At 47.4% G+C, this 14,259-nt stretch overlaps 1 protein-coding gene across 1 annotated transcript in view; it reads left to right on the forward strand.

The window, feature by feature from the left end:
* The window catches only part of SLC4A8 (solute carrier family 4 member 8), a 52,344-nt gene extending 50,229 nt beyond the window's left edge, over positions 1 to 2,115 (forward strand). The window contains exons 23-24 of the mRNA XM_054013092.1: positions 1,240 to 1,342; positions 1,915 to 2,115. Coding sequence (XP_053869067.1) covers positions 1,240 to 1,327 — 88 coding nt within the window. The 3' untranslated portion in view covers positions 1,328 to 1,342; positions 1,915 to 2,115. The remainder of the gene's footprint in view (positions 1 to 1,239; positions 1,343 to 1,914) is intronic.
* Positions 2,116 to 14,259: the final 12,144 nt, after the last annotated feature.

Here is a 14,259-nt window from a genome sequence, read left to right on the forward strand (position 1 = left end):
CGGGGGTCCTTCCATGCTCCTGGTTGGCGGCGGCAATTCGGCGGCGGGGGGGTCCTTCCATGCTCCGGGTCTTCGGCGGCAATTCGGCGGCGGGTCCTTCACTCGCTCCGGGACCCGCCGCAGAAGTGCCCCGAAGACTGGGAGCGCGGAAGGACCCCCCCGCTGCAGAAATGCCGTCGACGACCAGGAGCGTGGAAGGATCCCCGCCTAGGGCGCCAAAAACCCTGGCACCGCTCCTGCCCCTTCCTCATGGGAAAACCTATTGAAGCCAAGACCTGGTGGTGGATGTGAAAACTAAGGTGCCTTTACATTTTGTGAGGAAGTGCTGCTCGTGGTTAGGGCACTGAACTGGGATGTGGGAGCCCTGAATTCTACGCCTGGCTCTGCCAGTGGCCTGCTGGTTGACCTTGGGTCAACTGATTCCATTCCCCATCTGGGAAATGGGGTAATGGTGATTATCTCCTTTTGTCAAGTGCTGGGAGATCTGCAGAGGGAAAGCGTGATGTGTGAGCTAGGTAACATTATTGTGGCTCCTACCTACTACTCCCCTGGGCTCTGTCAGCCCGGGTGTTATGAACAGCACCAGCAGCCAAGACATGGTCCTCTGCTTTAAAGGATGTTGCCGTCACTTCACCACTTGCATGCTGGTCTGTTGCTTTTAATCTTACTGGAAACTCATTATATGGGATTAAAAACTCCAGACTCGGCTTCTTCCGAGCGTAACCGACATTCCTTCGTGCTAGTTTTAAGAGGCTGTTTCAAACACTGTCAAGACCAGCCCTCTCTGGTGCTCTCAGACTGGGACTATCAGACAAACGCAGTCCGAAGAAGCAATCCATTTGCCCCTTTGTGTTGAGGACTCCCAAGTTAGCTAAATGGGCAACGAAACTGTGAGCAAACGGGGTGGGACCGCACGTTTTTGCACAGAAGCTTTCTCAGCAAACAGCTGGCTGCAGTTCTGGCATATTGACACCAGCCCATTTAGAATGATTTGCAGAAGTGTTTTTATCACCACGAATGGTTTAGGAGCTTGCAACTCCCAGTACACCCAGTAGATGCTCAGCACTTGTGTGGGTTGGTTCCTAAGGTCAATGATCAGGCAAGGCATTAAGCCCCAGGTTCACTTTAACCACATGGGCAGTCTCGTTGACTTCAGACTCTTCACCTGTTTAAAGATAAGCACATGCTTAAGTGCTTTGCTGGACCGGAGCCAATCAACACCTATACTATTTGTTGCAGGGACGATCCTTCAGAGATAAACATCTCAGACGAAATGCCTAAGACGACTGTATGGAAAGCTCTCAGCATGAATACAGAAAATCTCTAAATCCCAGGAGAAGAGGTAAAACGATGGCGTGATCTGAGTTAACTGAGCCGCGGTGCTCCTCGGCACGTGTCCGCGTGCATGCCAGCTGGATGGGTGTGAGCATGCGCACGCGAGTGTGTGTGTGTGTGTGTCAGACACAGAGCTAGCTTGGGGGTTCTCTCTGAGACCTGATCTGCCCAGGCCCAGGTTCTGGAGACAGGAGCCAACTCTGAGCCTATGGGGAGGGGGGCGGCTCCGGCTCGCTTGGCCACTGTCCCAAGAAGCTGAACCTGGGTTGGGGGCAGCCTACTGCAGCCCGGTGCTATCCCAGGCAGCTGCTTCACTGCACCGGGCAGTGTCCCAGGAGAGGTTCTAGCTCCGCCCCTTCCCTTCCATCTCTGCCCCCCTCTTCCTCTCCCCGCCCAGGCTGGCTGCTGGGGGCACTTCACCCTGGCGAGGGTTACTTGACCCTTTGTGCCCCTCCCACAAGTCGTCCCTGGCAGAAATCCACCCCCTGCCCCTGTGGTTTTCCTATGGGCAGGAATGATTCAGCATCCGACAGCAGATGTTACCTTCTCTTGCCAATGAGGCCGTCTCTCTATGCTTAGTTTTTCCATTTAGGGACCTTGACTTTGGCGGCGGGGGAGGAGACCGTGAAGATGACTCAGGGATGAGCCAAGATGTACAGACACGGGGAGAAAATACTCTTAAAAACGGAGAAAGGGGGGGAAAAAAAGCCACCGCTCTCCTCTGGTACTTTTTTCATTCAAGTAACTGGATTCACATTAAAGCCATTCAGACATTTTCAATGATCTTTGGTGTGCTTCGGTGGGCGTTTATTCTCTTCAGACCAGCAAGCTGAGGTAGCCATTGCAATCGATGACAATTCAGTGTTATTAAGCCTCTCTCTGTGTGTGCGTGCGTGTGTTCTGTTCTCTTCATGGTAGAGAGATTGCTACCGCACAGCCATTGAGCGGGACAGATTTTTCCATCTGATTTTCTTTTAAAAATATAAACTCTGAATGTACAAAATTCATTTTTCTGGTCTTTCTGGGCCACCGTCGGTTTACTGTTCTTCCCTAGCTGGCTATTGGGTTGGTCGGGTTCTCAGTTAAGTTTCTGCAGTGATTTCGCGTGTATTTTAGTAGTTGTCACAGGTCCATCTAGCGACAGTCCATGGCAGGCCAATGTAATGGGAATATCTTCAGCAGATCTGGACCAAAGCTGCAAACTGGCTTTTCAGTACACGCTCATTCTAGTTTTTGCAATTTTGCACACATTCTGGCACCTAAGGCCTGGATCGTCTGTGCTCAGCTGTGCAGTGCCTAATTTAGGGTGGATGGTCAGTGGGATTGAGGTTTCTAAGTGTCTAAATCCCTTTTGGCAATGATACTTAAGCTTCTAAATCAGTTCGGCATTGCACGGCTGAGCACAGCGACACCTCTAAATACCTTTAAAAATCTGGGCCTTAAGCACATTCTTGATTGAGTTGGTGCTGGTCCTGCTTTGAGCAGGGGGTTGGACTAGATGACCTCCTGAGGTCCCTTCCAACCCTGATATTCTATGATTCGAAGTCCCGCTGAAGTTAATGGAACTTGCTTAAAATGAAAAGCTCTGCTGATTATGTAAATTAATCCTGTGTGTTATGGTAGCCCCTAAGTGGCGCTGACTAAGATTGGGGCTCCATTGTGCTGAAAGTGTATCCCTGTCCCAAAGAGCTTGCAGACTGTCTAGACAGGAGGGTCAGGCAGGCATTATTGCTTCTGTCAGCCGAGCTCCGTGCGCACACCCGGGCTCCTTGCATCTCTCCATTCCTCCCCCACAAGCTCCCTGAGTACCCCCTCCCAACCCTCTCTGTTTTAGGGAGTCCCTGGAACCCCCACCTCCCTCATGCTAGGAGTTTTGTGTATCCACATAGCCCCTTCCCCCTCCAGACCAGGGTCTTCCATTAAACCCCCTATGCCGGGGGCTCTGTGTACCCCCATTTCCTCCTCTCCCCTATGCCTGGGGCTCTGTGTACCCCCATTTCCTCCTCTCCTCTATGCCTGGGGCTCTGTGTACCCCCATTTCCTCCTCTCCTCTATGCCTGGGGCTCTGAGTACCCCCATTTCCTCCTCTCCCCTATGCCTGGGGCTCTGTGTACCCCCATTTCCTCCTCTCCCCTATGCCTGGGGCTCTGAGTACCCCCATTTCCTCCTCTCCTCTATGCCTGGGGCTCTGTGTACCCCCATTTCCTCCTCTCCTCTATGCCTGGGGCTCTGTGTACCCCCATTTCCTCCTCTCCTCTATGCCTGGGGCTCTGTGTACCCCCCTTTTGCCCTCCCCCTATGCCAGGGTCCCCCATTCTTCCTGCTCCATGTCAGGGGCTTTGGGTGTCTCCTTCCCCCCCCACTCCAAAGTACCTTTCTTTCCCCCCCAGATTGGAAGGGACGGCCAGACCTATGGCCCAGTCCTGTGTTCTGTCCATTCGACAAAGCTTCTTTCTTGCTTGTTCACCTGCTGTGCCTGAGTGCTTTGCTGAATCGGGGCCTATGTTAACTCAGGCTGCGCATGGGAACAGGGAATATTGCAGATGATTCATAATGGTGAGTATTCACGACATAAGCCCGCTCCGAAGAGTCACCCTCGTCCCATAACGGGACGGAAACATTAGTTGCGACCTCAGAGGCCAATCAGAATAGCTTGGATGCTGCAGTGACGCGCTCCTGTGCGAACGTCAGCCCAAGATTTAGTCACACCAGCTCTTCAGCGAATAGGTTCTAACCATGCACGCTTTGGAGAAAACGGCAAGCTCGTGGTGCTCGCTTCTTGGGCGGAAAGGGGCAAAACTAATTAATACGTCATCTGAAAACAAGAGCTGTCAGACGACTGTCACGTTGTCTCGCTGTATCATAGTCTGGGGGCTTTCTCTTTGTTATTCCGCTTGGCAGAGTATCACAATCAGATCAGCTATCGAATCCCTTTTAGAAATCAGTGTTCATCTGAGGTCCGCGTTCAGCAAAGCACTTAGGCACGTAACTTTAAATACATCTAGTTCTGGGCATAAGGGAATCATAAAGTTGGACGGCTGGAAGGGGTCTCGAGGGGTCATCCAGTCCTTCATCCTAGTCTGGGGCAGAACTCTCCCTCCCGTTCAGCTGGAGTAGAGGGGCTCTACAAGCCACCGATCCAGTTGGGATGGATTCCACCAGCAGCGCCATAAGGCTGTCCTCTGAGGAACCCTCCGTACATCTCTGCGGTAGAGGCCATGCCAGAGCTGGGAAAGCTGCGTCAGAGGGTGCAGCGATTCCAGGCAGGGCCATGGCCCATAGGTCAGCCCCGGGAGGCTGCTGTAACTTTGACTGGCCCACGGGGGTTTCTAAATTACAGCAAGGGCCACTGTAGTCCCTGGTGCAGCCCGGAATCAGAAAGGCGCCACCCCCCTCTGTGCTGTGTACAACTCAGAATCTCACCTGTTGACTCTCACGGGCAGGGCCGGCTCTAGGTACCAGCGTTCCAAGCATGTGCTTGGGGCGGCACTTCTCAAGGGGCGGCATTCCGGCCCTCTTTTGGGGGCGGGGCTCTTTTTTTTTTTTGCTTGGGGCGGCAAAAAACCTGGAGCCGGCCCTGCTCATGGGCCTACTCAGATGCTTATCATTCAATCAGGTGCTTAAATACCTTGCTGAATCAGGGCTTCATTCTGCTTTTCTTACTCAGCCAAAACTCAGTTCCCATCGAATTCAAGAAGAGAGTCCCCAAAGGTTAGATTTTCAAGATCAGGGCCTATGTTTTTAAAAAGCACATAGGGTTCTCGATGGGTGGAATCTTTTATGCTTATGGGAAGCAAATCTGACTAGTCTACAATCAGGAGCTTTCCAAGTTTACTGACTGTCCTGCAGCGTGCACGGCTAGGTGTTCTGGTAGCACTTACTCACCTGAACAGTACTTGAATGTTTACTGTAAATGCTAACGCCTGCAGTGAAACTCACTCCAAACATAGATCTCCTTTCTTTCAAAATGCATTCATTTATTCCTTCCAGAATTATTGATCTGACTGATTATGATCATCCAGAGGGCTGAATGTGGAGGCCCGAATTATAAAATGAATGTACTTTGATTTATTTGCTTTGTAAATTGCTTTCTCAGCATCCATTATGTAGTGTTACATCGCTCATTCTCTTAAAGGAATAGTCTCAGTGGAAGTTTCTTCTTTGAATACAGTTGCCTGATTTACTATATTACTAAGCGCCCGTGGAAAGTGTTACACAGAGGCCGAGCCTCATTCCAGCCTCGCTGGTGTTAATTGGGCGTAACGCCAACATTATGCTGGCACCTGAATGGTGGAAGTGAGATCAGAATCAGGCCTTCTAAATTGAACATAAGAACGGAGGGTGATAGGGGAGAATGATTGAATTATTTTTGCTACCCCAACAGATTTGGTTGAAGAGGAATACGTTGGGTAGTATTTTTGGGCCAGCGCTTTAGATTGTTTTCTTGCATCATAGTAGAGCTTTGTTGTAACCCCTTGATCTTTACACCTATCCTTGTGAGATGGAAACTTTAGGACGGTCTTTTACCTGCCTCTGGTTTATGTCAGACTGTCCACAGCTGGTAGCACAAGAGCTTTGGAAAGGATTTTTTTCTAGGACTACTGTTTCTGCAAAAATTGATTTTCTCCAAGACTTGCATGATCAATTCAGAGTAGCCCAATGACCCATGAATAGACAAATTTGAAAAAAAGTTCCTAGCTCGCAGCCAGTAAGTTTGGCGGGATCATGAAAATACAAACAGATCTTGAGAAAAGATGGTGAGGGAACCCAGAAAACTTCTGCAGATGGTAGACGTGATACATGGCGGGAGCGGGAAGGAAAGGAAGTTCCCGGCGCAGGAGTGATGAACTGGGGTGGCAAACTGACTTAGAATACAGTTTACTCATCCCTGTTCTCTCACACACACTATCTATAGCAATTACAGCTAGGAACCTGCAGTGGCTCTTATGCCTGGCTGCAGCTTGAAAGTCCATGCTGGCCGGGATCTAAAAGAGTTGGCCTGCTGGTTGCAGCTTTGGTTTCCCCTGCTGAAGCAGGGTCCTTACAGGGTCTACGTTGGGAACGTGGCTGCATCACACCCTTCGTGACTCCCGCCTTTGCTACTGTCACCAATAAGAAGATGTCGGTCACATATTTACTGACTGCCCCCATCGGCAAGGGCTGCCTGGTTCCCTCGTGCACTTGCATAATGCCCTCCCTTCAGCTGTTGAATGATAACGATGCTAATAGGCTTGACTTAGTCCCGCAAACTATAGGGCTACCGCAGTAAGGACTAGGGTCTGAGAGATCTAAGGTCTAATCTCCCCCAGCCCAGAATCCATAGATTGATAGACCAGAAGAAGGGTCCATTTTGATCCCCAGCCTGACTTGCATAACGCAGGCTGATGCAGGGGTGGGGTGGGGTTCTTGACCCTGTCATCCACCAAGGGCCCACTGAAGCACAGAGGAATTTCCAGTCATCTCTGCTAATGACCACTGGTGGGGCGGGACCTTCAGGTCAACAGCCCTGGGAGCTGAAAACGTGTCAGCTCGAGGAAGGAAAAGGTCAGGCCTCTTGTTTCAGCTCTGCTTTCGCTTCCCTGATGATAACAGACAGCTTGGGTTTTATTCTCACGCCTGCCCGGCTGCATCTGCGCAGAACTCGTGGCGGCATGGCTGCATTAATATAACGTGCTATTTTATCCTCGATGTCTGTGCCAGTGTAACCCATCCCTGCTCAGCGAGGCTGTCTGTGCCCTTGAGCGGTTAGAGTCAGCTACAGCCTTTGAGCTGAGGAGGAGGGTGGGTTCTTTGCATTCAGATCCAGCAGCACTTGTAAGTTTAGGACCTGCAATAGCTGACCCGTCAGTGTCTGAAACAAGCATCTCTCCCTCATTAAATAGGCCTGAAGGGATCATCGAGTCCAGTCTCCTGTTATCACATATAATCATTTATATCATTATTCCATATAATGATATAATCCAGCCTCCGGTCACCCCATCACATAACTCCATTCATAAATGTATCAAGCTCTGTGTTCAAACGAGTTAGATTGTTTGCTCCCGCTGACCACTCCAGGGAAGAAAAATATAGCATGGAGAAAAGCATGGAGAAAATCCATGATTTTCCTGCCATTTTAAAAAGAAATATGAGTTCCGTTAAATAATAAAGTGGCTTGTTTATGCAATGGTTACGATGGTTTCTACTGCATAGGAGAACACTTATTTCTATATGCTTTCTATAAGAAATTACTGGGTCCTTTTTAAGTGACTTTAGCAACAATTTTTTTTTTTTACTTTAAAAATGATAGCACTATGGAGTGGTTGAAAGTGATGACATTGCTGAGGGAGAGCTGGCTGTATCTTTAAAAGTGGCCTACTTTTAATTGTATTACGGATGGAGTAAAATGACGCACATTGTGGAACTGTTTACAACACAAACACAGCTTGCTGCAGTACCACATCCCCTCCTTTTACATAAGCACAACCCAACCTACAATAAAACTGCAGAGCTTTGCCAGGGACTGGCCCTCAGCTAGAATCAAAATAGATAGTTCCAGAAAAGAGATGTAACCAGTATGGCCAATCCCCAAACTGTTCAGAAATCATGAGATTGACTTAAAAACCATGAGATTAAGAAAACCAAAAACTAACAAACGGGGGGAAAAACAATCCCATTTTGGGTTCATGTTGCCTTCTAGTTTCTGAGCCTATAGGGTGCTCTCAGGTCATAATTTCAAGTTTTTCTCTGCAACCACGAAGACTAGAAGCTTTTTTTTGTTTTATGAAAGCTGAGGTTCTTGCATAACAACATGACTCCAGGAGCAGGAGCTTTAAGGAAAACAAAGATCCCAAGGGTCAACATCAATGTTTAGCTGCCATCTTCGTTGCCTATATTTTGAGCATGCCTCTGTTTCCTACCACGTATCATGATTGGTTGACTTGTTACCTAATGGTAATGACTAGATAGCTGACCTGTTTCTAGAACAGGACATGCAGAAGCAGGTTGCAAACACCAAAGAATCTAATTACTTTGTAATCCATCAGCTAAAAACATCCCATAGAAAGGCATTGGACCTTGGTTCTCTGCTGTCTCGTGCAGTCATTTATACCAATGCGAAGGGCTGCTATTCTAGTTGGCCTCGTGCGTTTTATAGCCTTGCATTTTACACTTGGCACTGGTGTCAATGATGGAGAATCTGGCCCATCACCGATTTCACACTAGATTGATAACAAATTGAAATGTGCGAGTCCCCTTCTTCTTCCACTGAGCACGGTCGGATTGTGCAGCTCCCTGAAGGATGTAGGGCAGTGTCTCTGCAAAGACTTCAATGGCCAGTCCCCCAGCTATGCCTCCTCTTCTACATACATGCCTAAGGCCTCATGGGGGCATGGTGATAGACTGCTCTTAGTGGAAAATGCAGAGGCAAGGGGCTGGGCTGGGGAAGGTACTGGAGTGCATGGGGGATGTGCTGTGGGACATGATGCTGTGCTGAGGAATGTGTAGGCGGGGACATGACATGACGCTGGGGTGATGCCGTGCTCTGGGGAAGGTTCAAAGGGATGCCGTATGGGGCAAGAGAGATGATACTGTGCTGTGGTAGCGGGGTGGGGGTAGCAGTGCTGTGATTGAGAGGGTGCTGGACAGAAGGGCATGGGATGTTGTGGTGGATGGCGGACACAACAGGGCTGAAGGACCGCTAAAGAACCTCTCTCTGGGACAGCTAGGTTACCTTTACTAGAGGTGGGGGAATCACATTTCGTAAAAGAGGTGGACAAATTGGAGGAAGTCCAGAGGACAGCAGCAAAAACGATTAAAGGTCTAGAAAACATGGCCTACAAGGAGAGAGTGAAAAAAAATGGGTTTGTTTAGTCTGGAGAAGAGAAGACTGAGGTAGACAAGATAACCGTTTTCAAGGACATAAAAGGTTGTTACAAGGAGGAGAATGAAAAATTGTTCTCTTTATCCTCTGAGAATGGGACAAGAAGCAATGGGCTTAAATTGCAGCAAGGGAGGTTTAGGTTGAACATTAGGAAAAACTTCCTAACTGTCAGGGTGGTTAAGCACCGGAACAAATTAACTAGGGGAGGTTGTGGAATCTCTGTCGTTACAGGTTTTTAAGAACAGGTTAGACAAACCTCTGTCAGGAATGGTCTAGTTATTACTTAGTCCTGCCTTGAGTACAGGGGACTGGACTAGATGACCTTCTGAGGTCCCTTCCATGAATCTGTGATGCTATAATAGTTTTTTCAGGTCTCTGGCAATTATGAAAAATTGAGCATTGACTGCCACCGCAGATTCAGGGTGGAAATGAAAAAGATTTTTTCCCCCCAATTTTTTTTTGGTGAATGGGAAAAAATTCAGTTAGATTTTGAGCCTTTTTATTATTTTAAAATCAAATGAAAGGAAAATTGGACACCAAAAGTCATTTCAACTCGAAAAATCAAAGCAAGTCTTCTTGCAAATGGAATTTGGAGGAGCGGTGGGAGTTTTTTAGGTTGTTTTTTTCCCCAATCCTCACAAATTAGTCTTTAGAGGTCACCAAATCTGTATTTTTTCACCCCCCCAAAACTGTCAACGATTTTTGCCCGGTTCTACTCTTTGCAGCAACAAAGTGCATCGAGCAAGGTGCTCAAAGCTGCCCCTAGAGGGCAGCACTAAGCAGAGCTGCGGCAAATCCCTACAACAGGCTAAATTATCCAGAGTCAGAGCAAACAAAGAAGAAAGGTAGAGCGGCTGGCTGAAGAACAGTGCAGCCTGTGATTAACCCCGACAACCCCTGATACCTGCCACACCAACAAGGGGAGCTCCAAAGTCAGGGCTCCCCTGGGGCTGGTTCCAGGGACTGCACCATGTAGGGTGACCAGACCGCAAATGTGAAACATCGGGACAGGGGGTGGGGGTTAATAGGTAATAAAGACCTCAAAATCGGGACTGTCCCTGTAAAATCGAGACATCTGGTCACCTTAGCACCATGGAATCTTTATTACTGTGTTCAACCCACGGTGATGGACGCTCTATGGTAAAGAGAACCCCTCTGTTCTTAAATGCAGCTGCCAGCCCCATAAGGCCACCGGGGGCAGAAGCAGCAGCTTGAATTGCAACCAGTTCTGAAGGCAGAGCTAATACAAGTGCATGTTCTGGGGTTCATAAAATAAAATTAATGGAGATAGCCTATCTCCTAGAACTGGATGGGACCTTGACAGGTCATCAAGTCTAGTTCCCTGCCTTCACTAGGCAGGACTAAGTACTGATTTTTGCCCTAGATCTCTAAGTGGCCCCCTCAAGGATTGAACTCACAACCCTGAGTGTAGCAGGCCAATGCTCAAACCACTGAACTATCCCTCACCCATAGTAGCAACACCAAGCAGGCCGCTGTGTTCTCACCACTTGGTGTCTCTTCGAGTATGTTGACCCAGGTTCACAAGGCTAAAAATAGCAACGTAGACATTCCTGCTTGGGCTGGAGCTGGGGCTCTGAAACCTGGCGGGGTGGGATAGTCTTGGAGCCGGGGCTCCAGCCCGAAAATAATCTACACTGCTATTTTTAGCCCCACCGCCTAATCCCTGTGAGCCTGAGTCAATTGACTCAGGCTCTGAGACTCGGTGCCGTGGGTTTTTCTTTGCAGTGTAGACATAATTTGGTGTATTCAGGACAGAGCACAATACAACAGTCTCAGCCAGAGAGGTCAAAGACCTAGATGATCTTGGTGACTTGAAAGGTAATACTTCCACCAGCGTCTGAAGATGAAAAATCCTGCTAAAACTAGTCTGGATTAGTTCCGCCTTAAGGAAAATGGACACTCTTTGCATCTCAGGGGAAAATTTGCTCCCTCTACTCATGCATCATTACTAGCCTTTCCCTTCCTTTAAAATAAATTGTTTTCATTCGTTTCAAGCATCGCTCTAACCATTTCATAGCTCTCCTTGGAGGATTATTCTTATATTCTGCCTTGGCACTATGATGAAGTCAGAATCCCACAGCGTTGCCAGCTCTCGTGATATTCTCACAAATGTTATGTCGGTGTTTTGATTTGAAGGCCCAGCTCCTGGAGTCAGGTGATGACATGAAAATCTCAGCTTTTATTAAAAAAAAAAAAAATCTAGCTCTCGTGGTTGCAGGGAAAAACTTGAAAATGTTACTCCAGCGAACCCTAACATTCAAAAAAACCAGCAGGACTCCCTCTCACCCCGGATTTTTCAATTTTAAAAAATCTCATGATTTTAATTCTTGTGATTTTGGGAGGGTCTGATTTAGGATTTTTGACTACTCAAGGTTAGCAATGCTGTAATACACTGTGGAAAGATTTTCAAAGGCACATGTGGCTGTTTGGTACCTAACGCCTTTGACTTTAACTAGAAATTAGGCTCCTAATTCCCATGTGTGCCTTTGAAAATTTCCCCCTGGAGCAAAATGTACCATCACCTCAAGGTGTTTTAAATCGGCATCGTTTTTTCTTTTTAAACACCTGTAGTACCAATAAACAGAGAGAATTTCTAATGGGTGGATTCTTTTACAGTCACGTAAGTTCATGTCTTTGCTCGCTCTTGTAAGGCATTTTTTAATAGTCCTCTGTAAATCTGATGGATCTAATTTGTCTGGTTTTTTTTAGTTCAGAGAATGACGAAGGCTGGGAGGAGTTAGGTACCAAATTTCGTGAAGGGAATCTGATGCCTGGTTCCCTTCAGTCCCATTGAAAATAGTAGCTAAAATGATGTGCATAATATTCCCTAAACAAGGAAGGAAAAAAATGTAAAAAGGTGCTGGCACATTTTTTCTAGTATATTTTTTTCCTCCTCGTACGCTACATGTAGAAATGGAGAAATTTATTTTCTTTCTAGAGATACTGAAATATATTTATTTTGTTGTAAGAGACGATGTAGTTTGAAAACACTCCACGTTGTAAATAAAACTGGAAAACAGAATTGAACTATGTGTTATTTACAAATTAAACTGTTTGCTAAAAGTCCGACATGTGATTTGATTGATTTTATTTCAGGGCTGGGGGTTTTGTTTGTTATGTAAAAAAATGTTGTTGTCCTGTGGTTCATGTCTGTGAAATGTTGCTTGGTGATTGTGGTACCTCAACAGTCGGAACTGTGCCTGTCTTTGATTGATCTGTAGCTCATCGAAAATAATTGAAAAAAATAATAAAAAAATGTGTTTGACTCTGAATGCCACCTTCAGTGTATTTGAAAGAGAAAAATCCTGCTGTTGGAAAGAACATAAGAACGGCCATACTGGGTCAGACCAAAGGTCCATCTAGCCCAGTATCCTGTCTTCTGACAGTGGCCAATGCCAGGTGCTTCAGAGGGAATGAACAGAACAGGTAAACATCAAGTGATCCATCCCCTGTTGACCAATCCCAATTTCTGGCAAACAGAGGCTAGGGACACCATCCCTGCCCATCCTGGCAAATAGCCATTGATGGACCAATCCTCCATTGTGGGAGGGATAGCTCAGTGGTTTGAGCATTGGCCTGCTAAACCCAGGGTTGTGAGCTCAATCCTTGAGAGGGCCATTTAGGGATCTGGGGCAAAAATCTGCCTGGGGATTGGTCCTGCATTGAGCAGGTAGGTGGAGTAGATGACCTCCTGCAGTCCCTTCCAACCCTGATAGTCTATGAACTTATCTAGTTCCTTTTGGAACCCTGTTATAGTCTTGGCCTTCACAACAGCCTCTGGGCAAAGTATTCCACAGACTGACTGTGCGTTGTGTGAAAAAATACTTCCATTTGTTTGTTTTAACGTGCTGCCTATTAATTTCATTGGGTGACCCCTAGTTCTTGTGTTATGAGAAGGAGTAAATAACACTTCCTTATTTACTTACTCCACATGAGTCAAGATTGTATAGACCTCTATCATATTCTTCCTTAGTCGTCTCTTTTTATTAATCTTCCCAGTCTTATTAATCTCTTCTCATGCAGCAGCTGTTCCATACCCCCAATCATTTTTGTTGCCCTTTTCTGAACCTTTCCGAAGTCCAATTTATCTTTTTTGAGATGGGGCGACCACATCTGCACGCAGTATTCAAGATGTGGGCATTCCCATGGATTTATATAGAGGCAATATGATATTTTCTGTCTTATTCTCTACCCCTTTCTTAACGATTCCCAACACTGTTTGCTTTTTTGACTGCCGCTGCACATTGAGAGATCTGGCAGGAATCCGAAGGGGCTTTTCAGATATATTTTTGAGTAAGAAGCAGCAGGGGTCGGGGGAAAAGGGAACACTGTAAACAGTGCTGGGGTGGTTTTGTGGACATGGCCAAAGGAAACCACAGGTGTGTTTGATTGTTTTTCTCTGTTTTGTGGAGGAAAAGGACTGTACCAAGGTGCTCAGTTTTGTGTGTGTGTGTGGGGGGGTGGCAGTGCATTCTGACCCTGATCCAGATAAGCCCTTAAGCATGTGCTTAGTTTTAAGCAGGTGAATAGAGCTCAATGAGACTTCTCAGATGTGTCAAGTTAAGCATGTGTTAATGGTCAGAAGTGGCTCAGGGTAATATTTTCCAAAGTCATGTAGGATCCTAAAGTCCATCGACTTTCAGTGACACATAGTCGCCTAAGTGACTTTTAAAAATGGAATTTAGGCACCTAAATCCCGTTGGTGCTTCTCACAGGGTGACCCCGGCCCTTTGAGATGAAAGAAGCCAATGCACCCGGCTCGAGAAGGCACCTGGCCTCTTGATGGAGGTGATCGGCAAGCGAGAACTGCCTAAAAAACAAGTCAGAGACAGGGGCACGGGAGAGAGCTACAGGAGACCCTGTCAAGGGAGCTGAGTTCGGCAAAGAGCTGGAGCAGAACCTCTGGTGAGAACTGACCACAGCTGGGGAAAGTTTGGTCAATGGGGTCCCTTAGGGAAAAGGGAAAGGTCCAGCTTGGTCAGGCCCTGCCCGAGCAGGGGTAGGACTTGCATTCCACTCCCCAGGCCTCGTTGCCTACTGCA

This window comes from Malaclemys terrapin, chromosome 23, assembly GCF_027887155.1.
Source record: "Malaclemys terrapin pileata isolate rMalTer1 chromosome 23, rMalTer1.hap1, whole genome shotgun sequence".
Taxonomy (NCBI): domain Eukaryota; kingdom Metazoa; phylum Chordata; order Testudines; family Emydidae; genus Malaclemys; species Malaclemys terrapin.